General features: G+C 38.6%; 1 protein-coding gene across 1 annotated transcript in view; it reads right to left on the bottom strand.

Annotated features, from left to right (window-relative positions):
* Positions 1 to 1,375: 1,375 nt before the first annotated feature.
* Positions 1,376 to 12,405, bottom strand: part of brip1 (BRCA1 interacting helicase 1) — a 53,050-nt gene continuing 42,020 nt past the window's right edge. Inside the window, exons 17-26 of the mRNA XM_007896679.2 lie at positions 10,954 to 11,066; positions 10,440 to 10,522; positions 8,875 to 9,225; positions 7,403 to 8,311; positions 4,953 to 6,083; positions 4,630 to 4,688; positions 3,863 to 3,944; positions 2,988 to 3,215; positions 2,281 to 2,441; positions 1,376 to 1,420 (exon numbers count right to left, since the gene is read on the bottom strand). Of these exons, the coding sequence (XP_007894870.2) occupies positions 1,376 to 1,420; positions 2,281 to 2,441; positions 2,988 to 3,215; positions 3,863 to 3,944; positions 4,630 to 4,688; positions 4,953 to 6,083; positions 7,403 to 8,311; positions 8,875 to 9,225; positions 10,440 to 10,522; positions 10,954 to 11,066 (3,162 nt within the window). The remainder of the gene's footprint in view (positions 1,421 to 2,280; positions 2,442 to 2,987; positions 3,216 to 3,862; positions 3,945 to 4,629; positions 4,689 to 4,952; positions 6,084 to 7,402; positions 8,312 to 8,874; positions 9,226 to 10,439; positions 10,523 to 10,953; positions 11,067 to 12,405) is intronic.

Here is a 12,405-nt window from a genome sequence, read left to right as displayed (position 1 = left end):
AGAAAATACACCAATACATACTATGCATTACTGTAAAATACTGCGTTATTCAGGGATTTTCTATTTTTGTCATTTTTCTCTCTCTACTGTTTGCCCCCTTTTGAATCGCTCTGCTAACCAAAAAAAAAGCAGTATGAAAGGGTCAATAGCATTCAAGGGGTTAAAAGAGTTGAAAACTTCAATTCAGAAAGGCAATTGCAAACATATTCCACAGATGGATTTAAAGATGCTTTGACTTGCTATTCAGAAAGGAATTGGCAAAAGATTAAAGGTTTTCCTCTCAAAGCTTTAAAGCAGTCAGTCAACGAGTTCACACCCTATGGTACGAAACTCAACAGAAATCCTGTCAGTCATCAACACAGACACAAAGTTCTGTACATACCTTGGATGCGTCACCACCAGTTTACTGTCCCTTCATACAAACCAATTTTTGATTCAATCTTTTGCATATAAAGAATAAAAATAAAAAGAAGCAATAAATCCAGGTCTTAACACAAAGTAATCAAAAATAATACGTGAACAAAGGTGGTGATATCAGAACTAAACTGAACGTTTTAAACTTTTGGCCTCTGTTGTAAAAGGCAGGAAACAGTAAAAGTTAAGACCTGCCGTGGGCAGAGAATGTTATTATTTCTATGCTTTATAAGTGCACAAAGTAAGTCGAACGCAAAGCAGCTGATCACACAACTTAACACAAAACACCTGCTGTACGGAAATCAACACCTTTGGAAACCACTTATTTTTGATTCTGCAACCTACTGGATTCCTGACATTGACTGTCCAAATACAATTCTCTCTAAACAATACAGGATACTATTAAACCACCTTACTTGCACGCATATGTGTTTGGGTTCAAGGCAGTGTATATATGTAACTGACTATTGTGAAAACTGGGCTCATTGCTATGTACTTCATGTGTGAATACTGTTTAAGTGTACACGTTTTCAGAACCCAAAATACTTTCACATCTATAGAACGTTAAGCGAATACGAACAACAGCCATTTTTTATACATTTTTCTTCTATAACTCCTTCAACAATGAATGAAGCTTCTATCAATTATATCAGTGTATAGAACCAAGTGTGAGATAGTGAGATAGGTGACTTGATAGCTCTATTAAGGTTAATATAGCACTATTTTCCTACAGAATGCTTTGTGTGGTATATGTTCCTCATAAAAAATATACTGATGTTTTCACAATTTTGTTATACAATTAATAGGAGTGAATCGCATGACCATAAATCCACTGTGTATGGTTAATCCAACATCACATATGATGAAATTTAAAATAAACTGGATCAATGCTCAAAAGCATTAACTAGATTAAACCATATATTTCTTTATTAACATCTAGGGTAGGAAAATAAAGCTGATTTCAATCTTGCAGATTGAGTTTTTTCTCATTTCCAATGCTCTTAACCTGCAAACATTAAAAAAAAACTGTTTTACTACTTTTAATTAATGGCAAATACCAAGCACAGTAATTCAGACCACTTAACCCAGCCTTTCTTAAATTATGATTGATGACCATTTTCCACCAAAACTGTACCCGATTTTAAAAATTATTGTTGTTCTATCCCAGCCACGCTGTTACCAGCTCACAATGCTCTTTTAACAATAATCCTTGCATTTGATATAGCGCCTTATCACATCTTCGAGTCATCTCAAAGCGCTTCACAGAATATACTGTAAAGTGAATTGATTGTATATTTTGTGGGCAAAAGGAAAAGCAAAGAATTTTCAGGATCTCTTGTGGCTGTAATCACTACTGTTCAGGTGAGATATGCTTGTGTAAACGGGACAGATGAAGGCAGATTGAAATATTAAGTATCAATAAAAGTTAAAGAAGCAATCATAGTGCTGGGAAGCAAACACATCAACCAAGCAAGCCACTGGAGTTAGATGGAGCTTAACTGCACAGATGACAGTAAGAGTCCGAGTGTGCATGATGACCTTTTCACACAGAGAGCGGTGGGAATGTGGAATTCTCTGCCAGTCAACAGTTGGGGCGGTAAATGTGTGCACATTCAAAAAAGAACTGAACTTTAACACATTCTCCCAGTATCAAATGTTAGGGTTATTATTATTATTATAGTTGAAAAATAATCCGATTGACACAAGGAATTGAAATACCCAGATAAAGGTACTTAGCATGATTTTCTATAAATGTGAACAGCTCCTTGGTCCAAAGGCTGTTGCCGAGAGAGAGAAAACACAAACCTATAAGTGGTATAACTGATCGCCAGGTTTCCTTCAGTAGTTTCAATGTGAATTCCCTACCTTTGGTTGAGGAACATTTTTTAGCTGTATTATTTCAGCACCTATCAATGAACAGTGAGGAGTCAGTTGACTGACACAGTTTCTGCATTGTAAGTAGGTGGTTAGAGAAGATTCCTGAGAATTCCATGTGGCATTTAATGTTAGTCCAGTCTGCTGAGGTCCTTTTAAGAACAGAAAAACAAAAACTGCGACATTCAGTGCTGAGACATCGAAATTCTGGCTATTGCTCATTTCATATTTACAAAAGAGATTTGAGTAATTTTACAAAGGGTTAATATAACAGTTCTTAAACAATACGTCCAAAAATAGACAAGTAGAAGAATTTCTACACGAGTCTAGATTTACTCTGTTTATACAGCATTCATTGTTGAATTTAGACTTTTTTTTTAAATTACATTTTCAGTCTTAAAAGAACTTGGAGAAAAAATGTTTCAAAATAGAGGAAATGTAAGAATTTCCATTCTAAAATACCATACTGGACAATCTAAAATGCGGAATCATTCTTTTGAGAAATGAGACATATTTCTAACTGTTGACTTCTTATTCCATAATTAGGCTAATTGATTTAGCTAGAAGTAAAATCAACTAGCAATTACATTTTATCATACATCATCTTATTAGAAATCCGCATTGTTTACACAATAACAGAAGACTGAGTCTGTTGCAAATGAATGAGTTTATAATGTGAGGTTTGACTGTTTTCATACCTTTGCTGATTATTGTGGCTTCGTAGGGTTGTGTTCTTTCCTTAAGGTAAGAAATTCCTCTTTCGTCTTCCACAACTAGTAGAATGTCCTCCGAGTTTGTGGCCTGGGCTGGTTGATTTTGACAATAGCAACGGAGGTTCGGAATCTTTGATTTTCTAGTTGTGTTTTGGAAGATTGTCTTCAGTTTGGCAATACTGCTACTCCTACAGGGAGCTCTCACCAGCAAGCCTGTAAACAAACCTCACGTATGTTAAAACATATGGCAAAGTTTGTATTGGGCCCCGGCACAGGATCAACTTCAAAACAATAATATAAGCCTTGCATTTGATATAGCGCTTTTCACGTCTTCGACGTCTCAAAGCGCTTCACAGAACAGACTGTAAAGTGAATTGACCGTATATTTGTGGGCGAAACGCGGCAGCCAATTGCACACAGCAGCGTCCCACAAACAGTCGTGGATTGAAAATGACCAATTTATTATTGTTTTAAAGAACAAGATAGTATGCATTCAATACAAAATACAATATAAAATTACATTTGTGTACAGCCTTTCACATCGGGAGGACATCCCAAGGCACTGTTTCCAATGCTGATTTTAAGGTACATTTCATAAAAACATTTTCGATGCCCCACCTGGTGACATCACCCACAGGTCATTTCCACATGTACACAGCAATAATAATAACTTTTGCATTTGATATATGATACCCAACTCTACCTCTTTGCCTCTACCATCGATTCCAGGACCAAGGCTGTTGTACAACCATTGCCTGTGATAACTGCCAGGTGTCTGAAACATTATTGGATGTGAGGATTCCCTTTGATACCAAATAGCTCTTACTCATTTCAGATTGCCATTGGGCTGTTGATCTTACCTGGGGCGTCTGCGAATATTTCAGAACCACAGGACACACAATACAGTCCAAGTTGGCATGGCTGTAGTCCTTGCTTCTCCTTCTGAAATATGAACATAAATCATATGTATTAACATACAATCTAGGCTGACTTTGATAATCTGTTAATCACTGCAAAGCAGCAGTTGCAGTAAACACGTCTTGGGGTCAAGTGACACTGAGAGTCAATTACTAACTTAGAGACAGACCAAAAAGGGAAATAAAGCAACTGCATTAAAATTAAATCAGAAATACCAGGTATTGAATTTATGGCCATGGTTTGGGGTCTTGGGGTTCAAGTTGTGAAACCTTTGAGCCTGTTCTGCATGATCATATGACTGATTTGTTATGAATTCTAGGTATCCATTATTCTTAAGATTAAGATATCAATTATAATTTACCAACAGAGAAAACAAACCCTTAAATAACAACATGTTACATTGTGCCTTTCACATTGCAATGTCATCTCAAAGTGCTTCACACCCCTTGGGAGCCCGAGCTGGGTGTGGGGGGGTGGGGGGTGGTAAGAGGAGAAAGGTGGCCAAAAGCACTTTCAAGGAGATAAAGTTATGGCAGGTTTTGAAAATAGAAAGGGAGGGAGTAAGAGATCCAGAGAGCAGGGGCAGAGTGGCTGAAAGCTCACCCACCAATTTGAAGAGTGAGTGGGAATGACATGTTGAAATGTTTTACTGTCAGTAAAAATCAGTTATTACCAGATCATGCCGTGGAATCCTCTTTTTTTGACTAACCTTCTTCCCTCTAGCTTTTCGGTAACTATTTCTGTTCCGTGATGTGTTTATCTTTAACCCTGGAACAACAAGATGGGTTATTGATAAGAAAGTCTAAAAGACCAGTCACTTTATTAAGGTGTTTCCTTAGATCATGGATGACCTGCTCCATCATACACTCTACCCAGTCCTGATAATCACCTGAGGGAAGTATCATTTTTGTTCTTCTAAGTCAAGAAAATCTGCAGGATATCTATTTAACCCATGTTATTAACCTTTTACGGGTCGCCTGTATACATATATACACACACATATTTAGAGCTACCTACAGCTAATTTCCTTACCTGAACCGATTTTTGTATCAGGGATGAACCTTGTGAGAGTTGGTAAATTAAGTTCTGAATTCTCTTTCTCTACAACTGATGCATTGTTCCCTTGGTAGAAAATTGGATTCATTTTATTGTCTGATGCGCTCGCCTTTCCAATTTCGGGCAGGCAGTCCAACATTTCAGAGTGTGCATTCCCCTGGACACCTATCCCCGAAGTATCTATTGTATCCTTTTCACACTGTAAAAAAGCCGTATGCACTGGAGAAGGATATTCCTCTACCATTAGTACTTCAAACTGGACTGTGGGTGCTGTCTCTCTGTCAGCTTTGGTCTTTCCATGACATTCTTCCCCTTGCTGCATACAGCCAGCCAACAGCTGAGCGCTAACAATCTTAGATCTTGCTCCTCTTTTGTTCTTTGTCGATTGTTTAGAGTCTAACGCACGTATTTTATAAGGTTTTGTAAACTTATTTCTGCGCTGCTTGAAAAAGACTGCTTTGGTTGATGTTTTACTATGTGAAGTGTCCTTTCCTTCAGCAATCTGATCATCGTTTAATTGGTTTTGTTTTTCTACCCGAGTTGTGCTTTGATTATATCTGTTGCGGAGTATTTTCACACGTTTGCTTCTTAAGCTGTAACTCGGCATAATCAAATCTAGACTGTCTGTCTTTGAGCTTCCAGTATTTTGAATTATTGTGGAATCACTCACCTTCGATAAAACAGGCTTTCGTTTCACTACATTTTCCTTATTGTTATTCATTTCCACACTTGCCTCCTGGACAATGTTGAACTTTGTGGCTTTTTCACCCACCGCATACCTTGGCTTGTGTTTTTTGCTTTTGTTTTGTTTGCAAAGATCATTCCATTTTAAAAAATCATCCTTGTGTTTTCGACTTTGTTTATTTTTATTTGATCTCTTTGTACAATCTTTGTGCTTGTTCATTCGACTTTCAACATCAGCATGCTCCATAACCTTCCTTCTATCTCTCGGACGTACACTAGGCTTTCGATGGCTAGGTTCTCTCTCAGAACAGACTGAACTGATTTCTTGTTTCGGGACGCAAAGTTTTGATACTGTCCTAATCTCCATGTTGGGGCTATCACTTTGGTGATTCCATCTGGACAATGCCGATGAATTATTAATGCCTGAGAAAAGAAAATATAATAATAATAATCCTTGCATTTGATATAGTGCCATATCACGTCTTTGAGACATCTCAAAGCACTTCATAGAATATGCTGTAAAATAAATTGACTGTGTACTTTGTGGGCGAAATGAAAAAAATACAAATACTGTAGCTTTTTGACAACAAATTTATGCAAATCTATGCTCGCAAAGGATCTTGGTGTGAGTTTCAGCTTACAAAATAAATCAATCAGAACTGATATTTAATAAAAGTTATTTATAAGAACGATCATAATTTTGTGGTTACAGGGTTAAATATATAGGTGGTCCAACAAGGTAGTAGACATTTGAAAAGGTTTAATTCATGGAGCATTTTGGAACCACACATTATTGCACTGTGGAAGGGTACGGCACTTGTGATTCTCTACAGTGGGGGGGTTAGGGGGGAGGGCGGAGAAAGAGAGACAGAGGGGCAGAAGAGGAGGTTTCTGTAAGACTATCACATTTGACTAAGTACAAGTCACATAGATACTGAGATTACATTACTTTTTAACATTTTCAGGATCTCCAAAATGAGAAATAAAACATACAACCCAGAAAACAAAGAACCACATAACAACAACTTGCATTTATACAGCGTATTTCACTTATAAACCATATACAAAACTTTAAGCGTAAGAAATTACTCTACCAATTATTTTACCCACTTACCCACTTGTTTTCACAACTAATGTCTGAGGCCAATGAATATTTAAAGCACTTTAATATATAGATAACATTGAGCAAATAAGTTATATTCTTTCAATGTAAATGGTCACTGAGAACCACTGACTGATATTTTAGGAACTTCATTGGAGCTAAAATACTGGTACGTAGTGCTTAGCTTTCTTAAAAAAACACTGCTGTAAAAAAATAGATTGACTGATACAGACAGCAAAGGTAGTTTATTCTGATATGACCTATATTTCTTCAGATTCCGATCAACTTTTTGTCAACATTTTCTATTCTATGATGTTGAGAATTTGTTCTAAAAATGACTAACGTTCAAAGAGCAAAGGAGAAAAATAATAATAATCCTTGCATTTGATAGAGCGCCCTATCACAGCTTCAAAACGTCTCAAAGCGCTTCACAGAATAAACTGTAAAGTGAATTGACTGTATATTTCGTGGGTGAAAAAAGGCAGAAATTAATAAACAATATGCTTGAGTACACAAATAGGCATTAATAATAATAATTATTACTTATTGTAAATTGTTCTTAAAACAGGAAGAGTCAACCATGATCAAATCAGTTGCTGGCTTCATTTAATATAGCAATTCTCAGAATTCACACCTGTACCTTTATTTCTCGATCTGCTCAGCCTATGTTTTCTCTTTGATAGTTTTTGGTCAGTTTCTGCTGGCTCATCCACTTGCTGATAATGTGAGCTGGCAGCCTCCTCACTATCTATCAGTACAGTTAATTTAGGCACATTGTCATCTTTCGCTTGCGGGTGGGGATACAGATAATCCCCTCTGATAATTGAGCCCGCCATATCTTTCTCATTGGATCTTGCTGGCCTGTCAAGGTGAACGGGTTCTCCATTGGTACTCTGAAACATTTTGGCACTATCAGTTTCTACGCTCTCAGGTTCAAGAGCAGTACCATCAGCTATCTGGGGGCTACTTTGCTTTGCTTCCATTAAATAGTCTTCCTCTGGATCCTCATCAAAAAGCTCGGGAGTAAAAAACAATGAATCATCCTTCTCATTATCCTCCTCTTCATCTATTACCTCGGCCTCACACTCACAAACTGAATCCGAAACGGAAGAGGGTGACTCAGACGTAGAACTATTGTAAGAATTCCCTATACTGTCGTACATGATTTGTTTTTCCTGAGATTCACATTTTACTACATTTAACAATATATTCTCTGTGATATTTATTGCGGCTGAATTTTGATTTTTCTCTGACAGTCCATTGCAGTGAGATGCAGTTCTTTCCGTTTTTTGTTGAATATTTTTAACAGAGTTACACAGAATATTCCAATCATCAGCGTAATCTTGAGTGAGGTCAACAGTTGATATGTGGGACTGTGGTGGTGGTGTCTGTATAGGGGTTGAAGTCAAAGGCCTTTTATTGAAATACTGCATAATAGTTGTTGATGATTTTGTGTTACCGATGTTTCCACCTTTCCCTGGGACACGAGAATTTCTGAAGAGCGGAGTCCTGGTCATTACGATTGTAGGAGGATCGTCGTTTTGGTGACCTGCAAGTCAAACGATAATTATTCCAAAGCCATGAAATGAATAGGTTTTGTCGCTTTTTTATCCGAACAAACTTAGGAATTACTATTTTAAACAGATGTGTAAAGATGCAGACTAAAAAATTTTAAAGCTGAACAATTTATAAATTTACACCAAATGCAAAATAGAAAATTAGTTTCCCATTCGAATGTTCAGGGTAAAAGATGAGTCCAAATCCCTGACTGTCCAGCGCCCTGGGACGTCCTCCCGACGTGAAAGGCACTATACAAATGTAATTGTGTGTTGTATTGTTATCCCTTTCATCATCCTCCCACGGGTAAGATTCTTGACTAGTATAAAATTTGAAACATTCAGTTAAACAGGTGAATTAAACAGAGTGATCTATCCCGCTCCTCACACGAATCATCACCCTGTAGAAGATAATATGAGACAGACACCTTTACCTGCCATCAATGCCACACCACTACTGGCGGTTAGGAGGGATAATGTCAAGGCTCTTCTCCAAGGGCTCACAAAAAAAAAACACTGAATTGAAATTATTTTTGTATTGTTTTTTAATACGAACCTGGTACTTCCACAGATCTCATTGTATCGGAACTGCAGGAAGGAAGTGGAGGAATAATATCAGCATTAAACTTGCGGCTTGCCGTGCTAGCACCTGGCAGGGTGCAATTCGGACTAATGATTCCAACTTGTGCGTTGGAAATCTCTGATTGGAGATCCTTGTTCTGAACAACTGGAGTCCTCAGCAAGCCTTCACCTTCACCTACTGGGGCTACATCAAGCACCTTGTTAATACTCTTGTGCAAAGTGTCAACATCTTCCTGCTGAGCTTTGGAAAACGTGGCCAATGACTGTAAAGCACTGCTGAAGTCTGGATGATGGTGGACCTGTTGACGAACCCACTTTGACAGCCCTGTGTGTTAGACAAGTTTTCGAAATTAATAATAAAAAAAATGCAAACCTTCATATCAGCAGAAAATAAGCATTCGGCTTCTTGCCATCAAATCAGTAGTATGTAATGTCTAAGACGATGTGTCACCCTTGGATGATTTGAGAAACATCCACGGGCTGCATGAGTAACATGTTATCCTGATTCACCAGGCCTATTGTGGGCAGAACCTGACTCCTGGTGACCACCTCCTGATTGGCTCGGGGGTCTGCGTGTGGCCTGTAATTTGCTGGTCGCACAGTAATATAATGCTTGCATTTGAAATAGCACCTTATCACGTGTTTGAGACGTCTCAAAGCGCTTCACAGGATATACTGTAAAGTGAATTGACTGCTTATTTGAAGTTGGAAATGGTTCACGGGCCGGATGAAATCACTGCACCCGGGCCAGATGTGGCCCGCGGGCTGCCAGTTGGACCACACTGGCTTAGACTAATGTGATTCCAAGTCCCAAAGTGGGGCTTGAACCCACAACCTTCCGAGCCAGCGGGGAGAGAGTTTTGACACAGACCCAGGCTGACACCACATATACACCGTTTGTAACTTTTTATTTTTGTTTAAATTTTGCTGCATTGCCATGCAAACACAGATTTACTTAAAAATAAAACACAAATAAAATGTTAAAGGTTGAGTCACGTCCCAGCAAACAGCTGTTCGGTATTACCTCCCGCAATTAAACAGAGCTCTAGCACCATCCAGTGACAAAAGGGCAGGAATTTGACATTCACAATATTTATACAATCCTTTGAGCACAGCCGTTTGGTTTTACTCAGTTATTTCAACAGAAAACAATACGTTTGTACTTTTTAAAATGTTTTCCAATTGAAAAAATTCTTCTCCTCTCAACCCAAATTTTCAAACAAATGACACAGAATGAGAAGACCACGTGTTAATGAGTCTAATATTCAAGGGCATTATTACAAGTAGCAGATCTGGTGGGGAGTTTCAAAGAAACTTCTTAGGACAGAAGTAAGGTGAGGATTGGAAGTTGATCAAAGGCGCGGTCAAAGAAGAAGGTCTTGAGATGGGCCTTGAAGGAGACGAGGGAAGAGGTGAGGCGAAGGGACAGTGGGAAGGAGTTCCAGAGAGTGGGGGCAGAAAGACTGAAAGTAAATCGTGAGCAGACAAGCTGAGTTAAATTTGTCCTCGTTGGGGAAAACTAAAAGCACAGAGTCTTACCATTTATGTATCTATTTGGATTATTCCTAAATCGATCATCAACCAGGATCAGTGCTCCCCAGTCATTCTTATGTCGGATGCACCTATAATAAATACAATTATATTTGTTAGAAATATTTTCTATGAATTTAGATATCCTTTGTAACACACCGAATGTTATTTTCACATTTTAAAACACATTTTCTTTGATGAAATATCATCAAAACAGATTTCCTGCATATATAATAGAAATGATATTGAGTTACAAATAACATTTCAACCAGGAACAACAACCAATTTGGTTCAGTTTTTCTAATTCCTGCCTTGCAGGCTGTGCCCTTGAACCACAGAAATTTACAGAGCAGAAGAAGGCCATTTGGCCCATTGTGTTTGTGCTGGCTCTTTTAAGAGCAAACTTCACGGTCCCATTTACCTGGCCTTTTCCTTGTAGCTTAACTCCTAATTCTGCCAGTTCTGCTCCAAGGAGACCCCTGCTTACCTACCCCCCCGAGGAAGAGAGTCTGCCATTACTTACCTGCCCAGTGCTTGGTTCAATGCTCGAAACGCCTGAATATCATACCACTGACTACCACGAAGCAGACCTCGGGTCTGTGAATGCTGGTCATTATACTTCCGCTTCAGTTCAATCTGGAGGTTAAAAAAAAAGGATACAATTGAAACAGCTAAAATTGCTAAAATATGTGCAGCAAGCACTTTGTACAGTCAGTTTGTAATGAGAGTCAGACTCACTCGATTGCTGTTGACATGAGTTCTCATTTCTGACAGTCACAATTCTGAAGGTGGCAGGAACAATTTTCCATTGGTGGGTGGAAGACGGCAGTTAATGCCATTATTGGGCGGGCAAACCAATTAATAGTATAAATAATATGCCTCTAAAAGCTTCAGAGTATCTACATAAAGTGTAGTAACTGCAGATTTGTAACCGAGAGCGGGTTATCAATGAGTGCACAGCAATGTCTCAGAAACAGTCATTAGATGAATGATCAATTGTTGTCTGGGTGATTGTTGACTGTGAGAAACTCTCTTCACATTTTGAAAAGTGCTTGAAATATTCACCGTGGACAGGCAGGGAAGACACTGGTCTAAAGCCTCATCAGAAGATGGCACATCCGACAATGTAGAGCTACCAAAATGCGGTTACTTCAACTTATTTACAAATAGGATTTGCCAAAAAAAAAAGCATTGTAGCACATAATCAGCCTAACACGCAAACTCGTGGTTGTCCCTTTCCAAACATGGAGATACAAGACACACTCAGAGCACGAAACTGCAGCATTGTTAATCCAAGACAAAATTACATTTGTTTAGCGCCATTTACATCAGGAGGACGTCCCAAGGCGCTGGACAAGTCAGGGGTTTAGACCCGAGCGAGGGGGGAGGTTAGATCAGGGAGAGTGGAGGGCAGGGAGGGTTGGAGAGTGGCCAAAAAGGAAGAAGAGGGTCTTGAGTTAAGGTGCTGAATTGTGGTTATAGCAGCTGATTTCTGAGTGGAGAATGTTATTTCCCGCAATTGTTAGCCATGATGCTTCTCATCGCAACATACTGCACTCCCATAGATAACGGACTGAATGATAAATAAATAAATACATAAAGCACTTTGAAGTAGACAGAAAGCTGTCCCAATGGTCATTTACATGTTCGTGTGTAGATTTTCTTTATTGCCATTTTCGAAACTGCAAGGTCACCGCAGGTATTAAAGCAACAGTGTTGTTTAAAAATAAAGTGCGACAGGACATTAAAAGGGGGTAAGAATTGAAATGATCGCCATTCAAAGGAGGATTGAGAGGCAGACAAAAAGACAGAGGGAGAGAGAAAGACGCTGACAGCAGAACTATTTTGTAAAATACAAACTTGTCTCACAAGTGCCACTCAGGGGGCTTGCTAATGGACCACCTTACCCAGCTTGTTAAATTTATAATGGAATAGAGCTGAATGGCGAGAAAATAATTTGCAGATAAATGCAAAC

The sequence above is a fragment of the Callorhinchus milii genome, unplaced genomic scaffold, assembly GCF_018977255.1.
Source record: "Callorhinchus milii isolate IMCB2004 unplaced genomic scaffold, IMCB_Cmil_1.0 Scaffold10, whole genome shotgun sequence".
Lineage (NCBI taxonomy): Eukaryota > Metazoa > Chordata > Chondrichthyes > Chimaeriformes > Callorhinchidae > Callorhinchus > Callorhinchus milii.
The sequence above is the reverse complement of the archived record's forward strand: the minus strand, read 5'-3'. Positions and strand labels throughout refer to the sequence as shown.